We start from the raw sequence: 16,508 nt of genomic DNA, 5'->3' as shown, positions 1-16,508 counted from the left end.
ATGGCCTGTGTACATTGCAGTCAGAGGAACATATAGATTATAAGGCCTTCCAATTACAGGTCAGTGACACCAGTCTCTGAGAGGGAACGTGTTATCTCATCATCCCCTTCTGCTTGTGCTCAAGTGAAACACCGGCTGACGAGAGAGTTACTTATCTCCTTGCCACATGTGCCAATCCCCTGTTGTCTGGGCCCCCCAGCACCACGTTCATCAAGTGGAATATCTTGATGTGTCTCGTGAACATCTTCCTCCTCTGAGGACGTGGCTCACTCAATGTCTTCCTCTGGCTCCAATGCTACTCCCATCTGTAACACCAGGTTGTGCAATGCACAGTAAACAACAATGATGCAGGGGATACCCTTGAGGATGTGTATTGCACAGTTAGCGACAATGTACAGGATGCCCTTGAGAGTGCATATTGCAGGGCTCCCTCAGATCTATTGTGGCATCAAAACCTCATCTTCAATAGGCCAATGTCTGCTTGATGTGGCCCTTGTACTCATTTGGCTGTGGTTATATTTGTTTTCTACCTGTGATTTGGGCTAGATTACAGGGGTCAGAAGCATATCTTCAGTATATATCCCTTGTCCCCCAAGGATCCAGCCATGAAGACGCTCATGTGGCTTGAAGAGATGAGGCAGTTAGGACTATCTAAGGATGTAGGAATCATGGCAGCTTCCTGGAAACTTTGCACCTACATGAAGCACTTTTGGTGGTCATACACACAACACTGAGCAAATGAAAGCCCTTCCTGTTCATAAGGTGCCTGGCTGCTATGAAGAGCCCTTATGGTTACATGTGTACAGTCAGTGACCTCCTGCACCTGGGGAAACCTAACCATGGCCCAAAGCTGACTGCCTTCTAGGCCTGACTGGCCTGGTCTGTTGTGAACTTGATATATTAGCTAGCCTGATGGTACATGGCATCCGTGACCTCCTTTATGTAGAGATAGGCTGCTGACTGAGAGAGGCCACATAGATCTCCATATGATCCCTGGAACAATCCTTTTAAGAGGGACAGGCTGCCTTTAAGAATTGCAGGCTAGCTGTACATAGTGCTAGCCTTGCACGGACCTGGGCCCCTTGCTGAGCATGCAGTCAGCCAGAAGTACAGTTCACACTGGGCTGCACTTTACAATCATGTTGCTGAACTGGCCCTACCTGCCTCACCTTGACCAAACATTCATGATGAAGGTCAGAGCATGTGGAGTCAGGAGACAAGTAGCAGAATGAATAGAAAACTGGCGACAAAGCAGAAAACTGAGTCGTGGCGAAAGGTTGCTCCCCAGACTAGCAAAAGATGGGAAGTGGTGCTCTGCAAGGATGGGCTCTGGGACCACTGTTGTCCATCATTTGCATAACTGATTTGGGCTTGGGAATTGGAGGTGCAATTTCAAAACTTGTGAATGACACCAAATTGGTGGGTGTGGCTACTGCAGAAGAGGGCTGTAACAAAATATGGGAAAACATGAATAAACTTGCAAAATGGGCTCATGATTGGCAAATTAACTTCAATGTTGATAAGTGTAAGGCAGAACATTTTGGTAAGAAGAATAAGAAGGCCACATACTAATTGGGAAATAAATGGAGTAGAGAAATAGAGGTATGATTGGGGTACAGATACACAAATCTATAAAAGTAGTGAAGTAAGCTATAAAAAAAAGCAAACAAAATGCTGAGGCTAAGTAAAAATGTAAGAAACTGGAGCAGGAACAGGCCAGGGAATGCAGATTAAAATTGGCAAAAAAATGCTGAGATTCACAAATACAATATTATCAAAAAACTATGGCTTTTGTGTATAACTTTGTTTTCAATTGCTTTTGAAAATTTTAGTGTATTCCTAAAATAAAGGTTTGCAGAACCTTTTGTTGTTATACTTGTGCCTAAGTTATCATTTTCCACTTTGTGTTTTAACATTCCTCTTACCTGCTTACCTCATCAAACCTTCCCCTCCAATTGTGAGATAGGAAGGAGGAGGAATCTTTCATTTGTACATTATCTTTCACAACCTGAGAATGTCCAAACACTTCATGGTGATTGAATTATTTTTAATGTGTAGACAGCCACTGTTGTTTTATTGGCAAGAAGGATGAGTTCAACTTCAGATGTTTCCATTTTCATTGTCAGTACTGATCACAATTAGCCAGGATGAGATGCCGTTTTATCTGGTATGGTTGATGCTACTAATTTTCCGTACCGTCTGAGGTGAACTATATCATTGCTTCTCATCTAATGGCTTGGCAAAAAATTGCTAAAACTTAACCATTGATGGCCAATGAGTTGAACCATCAACACTGGAATTTACCTGAAACATATTACTTTTCTAAAGATATACAAAAGAAATGTAAAAGCTTACACAGAAATGAATAAAGTTGCAGCGACAAAGTCAGCCATAAATTTAGTAATACCATTGTGAAAGTATTTTATTGATTTAATTCACATCTTTAAAAGTTAACACTGAAAGCTTTCACTTCCATACAGCATAGAATTAAACTCATAGAATAATATGGCACAGAAGGAGGCCGTTCAGCTCATCATGCCTGTGTCACGCTCTGGAAGAGCTTTGCAATTAGTTTCACTCCTCTGCTCTTACCCCATAGCTGTACATTTTTTTTTCCTTTTTAAGTGGTGGTCTAATTCTCTTTTGATAGTTATCACTGAGTCTGCTTCCACCAGCCTTTCAATCATTACATTCTGGGTCATAACAACTCTCTGAGTAAAAATAATTCTCCTCATCATCCTCCTGGCATTTTTGCCAGTCATATTAACCATTGATCTCCTAGTATTTCCTAGTTACCAACCCTTAGGAGGAAATAACCATAATATGATAGAATTTACCCTGAAATTTGAGAGGAAAAAGCTGGAATCAGATGTAATGGTATTGCAGTTGAATAAAGGCAACTACAGAGGCATGAGGGAGGAGATGGCTAGAATTGACTGGGAGATGAGCCTAGCAGGAAAGACAGTGGAACAGCAATGGCAGGAGTATCTGGGAGTAATTTGGAAGAGACAGCAAAAATTCATTCCTAGGAAGAAGAAGCATACTAAAGGGAGGCAAGGCAACCATGGCTGTCAAGTGAAGTCAGGGACAGCATAAAAGCTAAAGAGAAAGCATACAATGCGACGAAGAGCGGTGGGAAACCAGGGGATTGGGAAGCCTACAAAGACCAACAGAGGACAACTAAAAAAGAAATAGGGAGAAGATTAAATATGAGGGTAAACTAGCCAGTAATATAAAAGAAGATTGCAAGAGGTTTTTTAGATATATAAAGGGTAAGAGAGAGGCAAAAGTGGACATTGGGCCGCTGGAAAATGACGCTGGAGAAGTAGTAGTGAGGAACAAAGAAATAGCGGAGGAACTGAAAAGGTACTTTGCGTCAGTCTTCGCGGTGGAAGACACGAGTAACATCCCCAAAGTGCAAGAGAGTTGAGGGGCAGAGCTGAGTATGGTGGCCATTACCAAGGAGAAGGTGCTAGGAAAACTGAAAGGTCTGAAGGTGGATAAATAACCTGGACCAGATGGATTACACCCCAGAGTTCTGAAGGAGATAGCTGAAGAGATAGTGGAGGCGTTAGTGGTGATCTTTAAGGAATCACTGGAGTCAGGGAGGGTCCCAGAGGACTGGAAAATCGCTAAAGTAACCCCCCTGTTTAAGAAGGGAGTGAGGCAAAAGACGGGAAATTACAGGCCGATTAGCCTGACCTCGGTCATTGATAAGATCTTAGACTCCATTATTAAGGATGAGATTTCAGAATACTTGGAAGTGCATGGTAAAATAGGGCAAAGTCAGCATGGTTTCATCAAGGGGAGGTCATGCCTGACAAATATGTTAGAATTCTTTGAGCAGGCAACGAGTAGGTTAGACAAAGGAGAGCCAATGGATGTTATCTACTTGGACTTCCAGAAGGCCTTTGACAAGGTGCCGCACAGGAAGCTGCTCTGTAAGATAAGAGCCCATGGTGTTAGAGGCAAGGATAGAAGATTGGCTGTCTGGCAGGAGGCAGAGAGTGGGGATAAGGGGGTCCTTCACAGCATGGCGGCCGGTGACTAGTGGAGTTCCACAAGGGTCAGTGTTAGGATCACAACATTTCACTTTATACACTAATGACCTAGATGAAGGAACTGAGGGCATCCTGGCTAAGTTTGTAGATGATACAAAGATAGGTGGAGTGACAGGTAGTATTGAGGAGGCGGGGAGGCTGCAGAAGGATTTGGACAGGTTAGGAGAATGGGCAAAGAAGTGGCAGATGGAATGCAACATGGGCAAGTGTGAGGTCATGCACTTTGGTAGGAAGAATAGAGGCATAGACTATTTTCTAAATGGGGAGAGAATTCAGAAATCTGGAGTGCAAAGGGACTTGGGAGTCCTAGTCCAGGATTCTCTTAAGGTTAACTTGCAGGTTGAGTCAGTAGTTAGGAAGGCAAATGCAATGTTGGCATTTATTTCGAGAGGACTAGAATATAAAAGCAGGGATGTGCTGCTGAGGCTTTATAAGGCTCTGGTCAGACCACATTTAGAATATTGTGAGCAATTTTGGGCCCCGTATCTCAGGAAGGATATGCTGGCCCTGGAGAGGGTCCAGAGGAGGTTCATGAGAATGATCCCAAGAATGAAAGGCTTAACATATGAGGAACGTTTGAGGACTCTGGGTCTATACTCGATGGAGTTTAGAAGGATGAGGGGGGATCTGATTGAAACTTACAGAATACTGAAAGGCCTGGATAGAGTGGACGTGGGGAAGATGTTTCCATTAGTAGGAGAGACTAGGACCCGAGGGCACAGCCTCAGAGTAAAGGGAAGACCTTTTAGAACAGAGATGAGGAGAAACTTCTTTATCCAGAGAGTGGTGAATCTATGGAATTCATTGCCGCAGAAAGCTGTGGAGGCCGGATCATTGAGTGTATTTAAGACCGAGATAGATAGGTTCTTGATTGATAAGGGGATCAAAGGTTACGGGGAGAAGGCAGGAGAGTGGGGTTGAGAAACTTATCAGCCATGATTGAATGGCGGAGCAGACTCGATGGGCCGAAAGGCCTAATTTCTGCTCCTATGTCTTATGGTCTTATGGACTCTCCTGCCAATGGATGCAGTTTCTCCTTATCTACTCTATCAAAACCACTCACAATTTGGAATTCAGCTAATACATTAGCCCTTAATTTCTCTGCTCTAAGGGGAACAATCCCCACTTCTTTAATCTCTCTAGATAATGGAAACTCCTCATCACTGGTACAATTCTGATAAATCTCCTCTGCATCCTGTCCATGGCCTTGACATTCTTTCTAAAGTATGATGCCCAAAGTTGGACACAATGCTCTAACTGAGGTCTCACCTGTGATTTATAAAGTATTAACGGAACTTTCCTGTATTTGTACATTTTGTGCATTCTGTCCAGTGTTTTCAAATTGAAAATACTTATTTTGTCAACTGCAACATTCATTCTTTTCATTGTTTGTTCTGTCTATGAGAGTTGCTGGCAGGAATTGAGTCAGGAGTCCCAGAAAGTGCTAGTTTAGTTCAGAGCTGTCAGCAAAAATCAGGGCAAGTTGGGACTACCTGCTGAAATTAGGTGGAGACACTGTATTTTTGATCAAGGTACAACATAGTTTTATTCGTATATTAATTATGGTTAGTTGTATGCAGATTGTTGACATGACCTGAGCATGCACTTCAACCCCATAAAAATCATTATGGACTAAAACTGTGGTTGTTGGTTTAAGAGGTGTTTGCTTGTATTGTGTAACTCTGTAAATAATTTAAAAAGTATATAAAGATTGGCTCTAGGTCTATTTTTCACCAACTGGCTTTCTGAAATAGAACACATAGGATCCATATATCCTGTTCTGTAAATGAATTATTTGTCACTTACGTTAGTTAGATACAATTTAGTTGCCTTAAGTGCCATGGGAGATTTTACTATGTTTTACCAGGTCAAAGTCACTATATAAATGCAAGTTGTTGTTGTTTAAAAATGATAAGTGATGATTGGTCATTCTGTTGTTTGCGGTTATGAATTTATTTTGGAAGAAGCCAGCTAAAACAAAAATGAGAGCATCCACCATTTTGATTGATACCCATTAGGTTATTCATTCTGAAACCAGTTGGTGCATTAGGAAACCAGATGCCAATCTTTTACTTATTACTAAATTTATTATAGAATGCAACATTACAAATGTCTGCCTCCTCCCTAACCAACACTGTGTTCCAGAAGTCTCTCTTTATACCTCTTTTTGAAAAAGTAATCTTAGACTGGATTCATAGAAAGCTGCACTTTCAGCTTTCAACCTGGGTGGCTCCATGCGGGAATAGGCAAGCTCTAGTCCTCTGCAATTTTCATGGAGTCAGGCTAGCTTTTCAATGAGTTATAGTTCACAGCACCTCAGAGATGTCAAGAACCATAGACTGCATAAGAGACCTTATAAAAGGTAAATTCCAAAGATCACCTTCATGTCCCCCATGCCAAAGTATGCCCCCCCAATAACCTCTATGGTCCCTCATGCCCACTGTGCCAAGGTATGCCCCTCTACCCACTCCCTATGGCCCCTCATGCCTCCTATGCCAAGCCATGGCACTTCCATGCCCATTGACCCACTATACACTGTAAAGAACCAATAAAACCTATAGGGACATTAGAGTATATGAAAAAAAGCTTCAAAAAGCAGTCATTCATTCACAATTTTCCATAATGTTAAAAAGGTCCTTTTACTACAGGGCAATAAAAGTATCAATCATACCAGACCCTTTAAAGTTTTAATAACTGAAACTACAAACACTTGATATTTCTTAATCTGGTGTAAATAAACATTGTGCAATTGACAGCAGAGATCAGAGAGCCAGAGCTGTCAATGAAGCAATGTCTTCTCTGGTGCTCTGGTGTTTTAACAGACTAATGGATTTCTGGGCTCAGCCAAGAATATGAGCAGCCATACTCAGGAACACAAAGGGCTTGGGAATTATACTGTTCCATGTGGTTCCAACTGGAACTGCAGGGCCGATGATATTTAAAAGGGCATGTAAAAGGGGACATGTTGGTACCTGTTTCAGAGGCTTGAGATTTAACAGGGACACTGGGAATGTGCAGGTGAGCCTGATAGCGGGAAATAAATTTGATTAATTTTGGATATACTTCCATCCAATGGCTGGATATATTGACAGCCTAGGGGCTAGTGGTAACAATGGTCGTAGTCCACAGGTGGGACACATAGCGAGAGGCCTCCAATTTGTGACCGAGGAAAGCAGAAGATCAGAGTTGTAATCGAGGCTGGAGAGGCTAAAGGCTTCAGTGTGGTGCCGGGGAGTTGGGCGGTGGGGTGGAGCAGGCGTACTTCCTGCTCCTCCTGGTCCATGATGTGTGCTAAAAAGAGATTAGTTTAATTAACGCAAGTGCATACATTTAAATCCACCTTTGTATTTTAAAGTATTGTTGTTAATGTACATGTTTGTTTCTCACAGGTATCTTCTCAGTGCTCAACTTGTCCTCTGAGTGCATGTCTCTTGCAGCAGAGCTGCCCAAGGTCTCCTATGTGAAAGCTCTGGATATCTGGTTGATTGCTTGCCTCCTCTTTGGGTTTGCATCTCTTGTAGAATATGCTGTTGTGCAGGTCATGCTGAACAGTCCAAAAAAAATAGAAGCTGAAAGGGCTCGAATCCAAAAAAAACTGAAGGCCAAGGAGCAGGCCATTGCAGCTGAAGGGAAAGGATGTGGAAACTGGGTCAAGCCATCCTCTAAGAATACTGTAAATGGAACAGGCACCCCCGTTCACATTAGCACGCTACAGGTAAGAAACTGAGAGACTTGCTCTTCAGTTTGTTTACACTTTTCCTCACAGTTTGTGGTTTCGACTATATTTTGTCTTTAAAGTTATGCAAGAGGGAATTGCTATGTCTTCATTATCCTAGCTGAGTTTTTCTAACTTGCCCTTGCAAACATTTACATGACTCTGGGAACTCTCTGCTAACTTCTGAAAGACAACAGTAGCTACACAAAGCAAAACAATACTACGATATGCATATTTTATTAATGTACATCAGAAACAATATGCCAGCATGCCAACGGACATCAAAAACACAAAGCATATACAATTCTTAGCTCACAGATTGTATTGGCTGGCCTGAGGTAGAATCTGAAAATCTTGTTGAACCTGCTCTGGTTCATAGACCTCTGTTTGAAAATCCACAAGGGGTAAATGTCAAAATTCATGCTTCCTGCTTAACCTGTAAGAATCAATATTGGAAATTCAGATGCACGCTTAAATTCCATCTTACCATCTTCAGCCAGAAGTGCCAAGTGATACATCACAGATGCCAGTCTTCAACCAATTTGGCTCACTCCACGTGATATCAAGAAACAGCTGAACGCATTGGATACTGCAAAGGCACTGGGCCCTGACAACATTCTTCCAATCATACTAAAGAGTTGTGCTCCAGAACTAGCTGCTCCCCATGCCAAGCTAGTACAGTACAGCAGAGATGTTTGATACTCTTTAATGCTTGAAATAGAAACTACATTTGTGTAATGTTTTACCACAAATGTTGAAATATTTTGAAGTACCATCAGTATTGTTTTGTAGCAAAAATGTGATATCCATTCTGCACACAGCTGGATCTCATAAATTGCAATGACATGGATGCCCAGCATTTTTTTGTTTTGTTTTGATAATGTTGGTTGTGGGATGAGTATTATCCAGATCACCTTCATGTTTTCATTGAATAGTGCCATTTGACCTTGGCTTATTGTCTCTTCCAACAATGTAGCAAACTCTGAACATGTCACTGGAGTTGGGATTGAATACACAACCTGCTGACTCAAGGGGAAGTACTCCAATAGAGTCCAGTTGACATCTGTTAGAATTAACGTCCTCAAATTGAGGCCCCACCCTCCCCAGTGGGCAGCACAAAGCTGAGCGAGGGGTTAAAATGCTAAAAGTCAGGAGCCCATCTGTAGCCAACTGCATTTCCACCTGCTGTAATATTTATGGTGGCATGTCACATCCCAGATCAGGCTCCCACTACAGGCAAGTGGAGCCTTCTTAAAATTCAAAAGCTGAGGACTGCTAATGACATTGGTGCTGCAACATAATTTTAATGTTCACATAGCGGAAGTCATGTAGACAACAGCAAAGGTCTGAGGGGCCGACTGACAGAAGGGACACTGGTGACGTTGGGCAGGATTTTTAGGTCGGCGTGCGGGCACGATCGGCGGGCCCAGGGGCACCCAGGGAATGGACTGCCACCCGAAATCGGCCTGACCGCGATTTTGCACTGGCTGGCCAATTAACAGCCAGCCAGTGTGAAACGCACATTGAAATGCTCAGCGCTGCCGAGGTAGGGGCAAGTGGAGGGTGGGCACTAACGTAAGCGCGGACGCGGGGGAGCTTCCTGAAGGCAGAGAGCTGCCTCAGGGAGCCAAAGGATTTAAAACCAAGAAATAAAGATTTTATAAACTGGGACAAAATGTCCACGCATCAGAATCAGTCAGCTGAACATATACATAATGAAAATTCTGTCCAAATGTTTTTATTTTTTTTATTTAATAAGGGGAACCTCATCCTGCCCTTGGAGGAGGTGTCATCAGAAATGCAAAGACCACCTGGTCGATTCGCCCGTCCGCCAACCGTAAGGTTGGACAGACCACGTAAAATCGGGGACAGTTGGAACATTAATGGGCTTAATTGCCCTCTTCATTGTAGGCAGGTGCACTTCTGACTTTTGCGTGCACCCGCCCGAAATACCGCACGAGTGCTGGATGACATCAGGACGCTCATTCGACGTCATCATGCGCCATTTTACATGTGAGCATGTCGGGCACGCACCCACACACCGACCTAAAAATTCTACCCATTGAAAACTTTTTCCTTTTTTGAACTCCTGTGGGCCAGGAGGTAAGGAAGGCTTTTAGCCAGCCCCTCAAAGACCTCTTGGGCCTTGCCAGACATAGCATTCCCTACGATCTTCAAGGAATCCACACTACCATCCCCCCCATGATCTTGGGAGATTCCCCATTGTCAGCCTACCCTGATTGAGCACTGGGAAAAAAAAATCCAACCCAACCATCAGTGGGAAAAACTTGGCCTCTGCCTCCCACTGCAGTTCGAGGGTTTTCCCTTCAGTGACTGCTCCTCTGGGTCCCCAGCAGTGGCCCTATTCCCACTAAACTGCTGATCACTGAACCACTCTTCCTGGCTCCCATGTTAGCTGATATTGTAAACGGTCTTTCTCATTGGGCATTGTCCCTCTCTATTTTAAGCCTGCTCTCAATGCTTTTCTTCTCAAAAAAACCAACCCTTCACCCCACCATCCTTGCAACCTCCTTTTCCTCACCAAAGTCCTCAAACTTGTTGTCACCTCCCAAATCTGTATCATCTTTCCTGGAACTCTATGTTTGAATCCCTCCAGTCAGGTTTCTGCCACTGCCACAGTACTAAAACAGCTTTGATCAAAGTCACAAAAGACATCCAATTTGACTGTGACAAAGGTAAACTTTCCCTCCTTGTCCTCCTTGGCCTGTCTTCAACCTTTGACATGGTTGATCACACCATTCTCCTCCAATGCCTCTCCACTGTTGTCCAGCTGGATGGGATGGCAATTGCCTGGTTCCATTCTTAATGATTTAATCATAAGGCAGAATTTTTCTCTCATTGGGCAGGCATGTGCCTGACCCAAACGAGTGTAAGATGATGCACCATGACGTCGGGCGAGCGTCCCGACATCATTGCTCACTCACGCAATATATCGGTTGGTGGGCATGTGTGGGAGTCGGCAGCACACCCGCTGACAATTAAGCGGCCTATTGAGGCCCTTAATCAATTAATTGAGTCAATTTTTTCACAGCCCGTCCAACCGTTCAGTTGGAGGGCAGATGACAAGGCCAAGCGGCCATTGCATTTTTGGTGAAACCTCATCCACGGGCGGGTGAGGTTTTGACCAGTGATTTAAAAAAATAACTTTTTACACTCCTATTTAACATGTCCCTGCTATGAGGGGTCATGTTTTCATGATTTTAAATATCTTTATTTTTATGGTTAAAAATGTTCAGCTCCCTGAGGCAGCTCTGTGCCTTGGAGCTTTTACTGCGTGCACATATGCACAAATTTTAGTGCTCGCACTCCTCCTGCCCCCACCCCAGCAGCGCTGTGAGCTGCAGCACGTGTTTCACACTGGCTGGTCGTTAATTGGCCAGCCAGCGTGAAATTGCGATCATGGCCCGATCGTGGGCGGCAGTTAACTTCGTGACCGCTCCCGGGCCCACTCGCCATGCCTGCCCAATGAGTGCAAAATACTGCCCTTAGGCAGAGAATCAGTCACAGTTCTCTTCCTGATCCCGCACCGTTATCTCTGGTGCCCTTGAGGATCTATCCTTGGCTGACTCTTATTTCTCATCTCCATGCTGCTCCTTGGTGACATCATCTGAAAGCACAGCCTTAGTTTTCACATATACACTGATGACACCCAGCTTTACCTCAGCACCACTTCCCTCGACTCCTCTGCTGTTGCTAAATTATCAAACTGCTTATTGGAAATCCAATATGAGATGGGCAGAAATTTTCTCCAATTAAATATTGGGAAAATTGAAGCTTGTTTTCGGTCCCCACTCCAAACTCCGTTCCCTAGCTACCAACTCCATCCCTCTTCCTGGCAACACTCAAATATTAAGTTAGTCTGTTTGTAGCTTTGTTGTCACATTTGACCCTGAGGTGAGCTTCAGACCTCGTATTCATGGTATCACTAAAACTACCTATTTTTCTGTCTGTAACATCATCAGCTTTGCCCCTGCTGCAGCTCATCTGCTGCTGAAAACCTTCATTCATGTCTTCATTACCTCGAGACTTGACAATTGTAATGCACAGGTGGTTGGTCTCCCACATTCCACCCTCCCTAAACTTGAGGTCATCCAAAATACTGCTGCCCATGTCTTAACTCGCAGCAAGCCCTGTTCTCCTGTCACCCCTGTGCTTGCTGACCTAAATTGGCTCAAGCAACATTTCAGTTTTAAAATTCTCATCCTTGTTTTCAAATTCCTCCATGGCCTTGCCCCTCCCTCTTTCTGTCATCTCTTCCAGCCCCACAACCCTCCGAGATATCTTCACTCCTCTAATTCTAGCCTTTTGTGTATTCCCAATTATAATCACTCTTCCATTGGTGGCCGTGCCTTCAGTTGCTTAGGCCTCAAGTTCTGGAATACCCTCCCTACACCTGCCTATTTTTCTACCTCACTTTCCTCCTTTAAGACCCCTCCTTAAAACCTATCTTTGATGAAATATTCGGTTCCTGACCTAATACCCAGCTCAGTGTCATCGTGCCTTGGGACATTTCATTATATTGAAGACACTGTATAAATTTTTGTTGTTGTCAAATTTAAATGCTCACCCGCTGGCCAGGCAATCAATCTGGCCAGGTGCCAAGTGGGACTCTGGATATACCTATTCAGATGGAGCCTTCAAGTCCTTGACTTTGCTGGGTTGATCACCTGCTCACCCTGCCTGTCATCCTCAAAAAATCAGGGCCAAAACTTCTGTTGTGCAAAATCATTTTTTATTCAAAGAGTCCTGAAACTGACATGTTGCTTGCAGTAATTCACTTGAGCCAGAATCTTCGGGTTGGCGTGCAGGAGTGGGCGCCACTCGCTTCGTAAAAATGACGCGCGGTGACGTCGGGCATGTGTCCCGACATCACCACACGGCATTCTGATCCTCAGTTCGGCGAACGCGCAGCAGAGTCGGCTGTGCACCTGCTGAACTGCCAAAGGCCTGTTCAGGCTATTTAAAAACAAATTAAAGTTATTAACTGAGCTGCCCGTCGGGGAGCCCAGGCAACTCCGCTGCGCGTCCGCCGAACTGAGGGTCAGAATGACGCGTGGCATCCTGACGTCACCGCGCATCATTTTTACGAAGCAGCGAGTGGCGCCTTCACATTTATCATGAAACCTCATCCACGGGCGGGATGAGGCTTCATGAAAGGTTTATAAATTAAATAATTTTTAAAATTAAAATTCATTGACATGTCCCAGCTGATGTGACAATGTCTCATGAGGGAACATGTCTTAATTTTTTTTCTTTATTAAAATTTAAAAAAATCAAACTAATCTCCCTGAGGCAGTTCTGTGCCTCGGAGATTTCTGCGTTCTTTCGCGTGCATGCACGAAAGAGTGCAGGCCCCAACTCAGCCTACTCCTCCCCGCCTGCACAGGGAGCGCTCAGCACTTCTGTGTGCGTGTCATGCTGGGCGGGCTTTAATAACGATCGCGGGTGGCGATAGGCTGCACGTCCGCCCGCTCCCGCCCAACCTCCCCGACGGGGAGAAAATTCTCCTCTTGGAATTTCCATGGGGGGTCTCTGGTGGGAGAATCAGCCAGATCCCTTGATGAATGGCCAAGACAGTTAGGATACACAGTAAAATTTCAAATTTACCTAGGATACCAACTTGAAAGAGTGGCAAACAGTGAGATGATACCAATCGATTGCAACAGGACAAGATAAGCTAGCAAAATGGTCAGACAAGTGGCAGATGGAATTTAATACAGAGAAGTGTGAGGTGCCATGTTTTAGCTGAAGAGATACTGAGGGGCAATGCAGGCTAAATTACACAGTTCTCAAGAATGTGTGGGAACAGAGGGACCTGGGGTTTCTTGCATTTGGATCTTTGAAGCTGGCAGGACATATTGAGAGGTTAGTTAGCACAGCAAATGGGACCTTGGGCTTCATAGAAAGAAGCATTGGGCTGAATTTTTGTCTGGGTTTGGAGCAGAGGAAATGCAACTTTCCTCCACATTCCCGAGCCCACACAATTTTTCTTTGCCATTTTTGCGGGGCGGGAATGCCTTCTGTGCAAAACGCACATCTGCCCTCATGAGAGGAGCAAAAATTGTTTTTACTACCTCCCAGCCCAAGGCAGTTCCTGACTCCATTAAACGTGCACCTCCACTGTTGGGTCGTGGGCCGGAATTTTCTAGCCCCGTTGGCATCAGGTGTCATGGCAGGTGCGGGGGGTGGGGGACACAATATAGGCAGCACGGCCAAAAATCAGTTTCACGCTGTCGTAAAACAAGTTTGCAATTGCCCGCTCCACCTGTCAACGATGGGCCACATTTTCCAGCACCGCATGTCGGGAACCTAATTTCAATACTTTAGCATCTCATTATAAGCCCTGCTCGCCAGAATCATCCCCCCAAATTGGATCACCTGGCCAGGTGGGCAGGATTACATGCCGTGTGTTTCACAACAGTACATAAGCGATGTGCACCTCGCTCGGGACTTCGAGATTTGTTTGCCTACCTTTCTTCAGGCAGCACTCGCGGTCATCAGCACCAGGCTTCACAGGCAGCACCACCACTTTTAGGGGGGGCTAACGGGCAGGTCTCTACCTACCAGACCAGCGTAAGGCAGGGGTGGCTTTTCAACGGCTGCAGGGCTAGGGCTTGCTTGAGCAAGGGGAAGAAGTGGCCTCAGGCAAGGGAAGAGGCTGTAGGGCGAGGGCTGTACTGGGGAAGGTGGATATCACAGGGGCACATGTTGATCTGTGCAAGTGGCCTCAAGATGGAGCAACCCTGGGCTGCAAGCATTGAGAAATGTGCACGCAGCTACAGTTTAAATATGGTGCTCTGTGTGAGGAGGCAGCGAGGTAACAGTGTGGCGGGCAAATTGGGGGCTGCCAGCCAGCGAGATGGTGTGTTTCCTGTGGCTGCATAATTAATGAGGTGGGAATGGGACGACATGGCGCGAAAACCCACCATTGTTGCCGGTGGGTAAAACAACTTTTTTCCTGCCTGCTACCGCACATTTGTGCAAATCTGGGACAATTCCGCACGTGGAAAAATTCAGTGGGCCAGGAAGAAGTGCTGAGAAATATAGAAAAACCTCCACCTCAAACATATTCCAATCCCGAGCGCAAGCCCAAACTCAATCCCGCCTCGCAAACAGCCCACCTCATCTCGAAATTCATGGAAATTACAGGTGAAGTTGGACAGGGACCGTGGGTGCAGTTTTCAACCTGAAGACAAACATTTGGCACATGCACTTCAAAAGCAGGGAAGCTATACCGAACCTTCATAAAGCCCTGGCTAGGCCCAACTTGAGTATTGTCACCGGTTCTGGTCACCACACCTTAGGATGGATGTGAATGTCCTTGAGAGGGTGTAGAGGATATTTACCAGAATGGTTCCAGGGATGAGGTTGGAGAAACTGGAGTTGCTCTCTTTCGAGCAGAGGAGATTGAGGGGAGATTTGACAGAGGTGCACAAGATAATGACACGTTTAAATAAGATAGACAAAGGAAAAACTGTTCTCATTACCTCATGGCACAAAGGCTAGGAGACACAGATTTATGGTTTTGAGCAAGATACGCAGGGAGCATGAGAGGAAGAACTTTTTTACGCAGCGAGTGGTAATGACCTGGATCGCGCTGCCTATGAGGGTGGGGGAAGTGGAGAAGATGAATAATTTCTGAAGGAAATTCAATGTGCACTTGAAGGAAATAAACTTGCAGGGCTATAGGGTTAGGTCAGAGGAATGAGACTCAATTTTTCTGATTGAGAGCCAGCATGGACTCGATGGGCCAAATTGCCTCCTTCTGGCTTATGACTCCAAATCGTAACTCCGTGCCATTTCTTCAAGAATTCTACTTAACTCTAGCTGAACTGCAACAGGAGATTGGGAGAACCCTTTTGTGATTCAAAGCATGATTTTTTGCCATAAAAATATTGCATAAACTGATTTATTATTTTTGTTCAAGGAGGGAATCCCACTGATGAACAAAGGCAAGAACAACTCATAGAAAAGCATGTTGCTCTTGGGTTAATAGAATTTAGCTTTTTGTAAGATAAGCAGTATAATGCAAAATTATTAATTGAGTATTTGTCAGTAGTTAGTGTTTCCAGTAACTGCATCTTATTTCCTGCTCATTATTAGGAAGGGCTTTATTCCACCTGAATGTCTTTTTAGAGATATCTTGCATTATCTTGTGAACATTGTGAAATTATTAGCTGGTTCTTTACCAACACTATCTGCGTCGTCCAAAACTCTAGCTATAAAAATGCATTCTGATTCAATGGAACTTAGTAAATATAATATTCGTCAGGCATAGATACATCTGCTTTATTTTAACTAATATGTTGAAGAATCATTGATCAAGCATGAAGATTTCAAACCAGTTTAGTGGCCCAATGTTGTTATTTTATGAAGTCTCCAAATGCCCCTGGAAGGCCATTGGCTTGTTTTGTAACATCTGCATTTTGAAACTTCTGAATATATCCAGTTGCACCTCCTTCAAAAGAATCTTATCTCTGAAAATCATAAAAACAAAATGTTGACTTAAATCTAACCAACTCTGTAACAACCATGCACTTAGTATTTCTGAAGTTAATCTTAGAGCAATGTATTCAATTATCAGACAAGATTGTGCTGGAGTTTTACAAGTCTTATTTAGAATATTGTAATTAAATTAAGTTAAATTAAATCATTTGTTTTGGATGTTAGTATTTTCATTAAGCTGTAGGTCGAGTGTTTCACATCACATG

The 16,508-nt window shown here is 44.2% G+C and overlaps 1 protein-coding gene across 1 annotated transcript in view; it reads left to right on the top strand.

Annotated features, from left to right (window-relative positions):
- glrbb (glycine receptor, beta b) overlaps positions 1–16,508 on the top strand; it is a 209,982-nt gene that overhangs the window by 145,875 nt on the left and 47,599 nt on the right. Inside the window, exon 9 of the mRNA XM_078540630.1 lies at positions 7,451–7,776. Coding sequence (XP_078396756.1) covers positions 7,451–7,776 — 326 coding nt within the window. The remainder of the gene's footprint in view (positions 1–7,450; positions 7,777–16,508) is intronic.

Source organism: Cetorhinus maximus, chromosome 1, assembly GCF_964194155.1.
Source record: "Cetorhinus maximus chromosome 1, sCetMax3.hap1.1, whole genome shotgun sequence".
In the NCBI taxonomy this organism is placed as follows: domain Eukaryota; kingdom Metazoa; phylum Chordata; class Chondrichthyes; order Lamniformes; family Cetorhinidae; genus Cetorhinus; species Cetorhinus maximus.
This window is presented reverse-complemented; position numbering and strand designations above follow the sequence as displayed.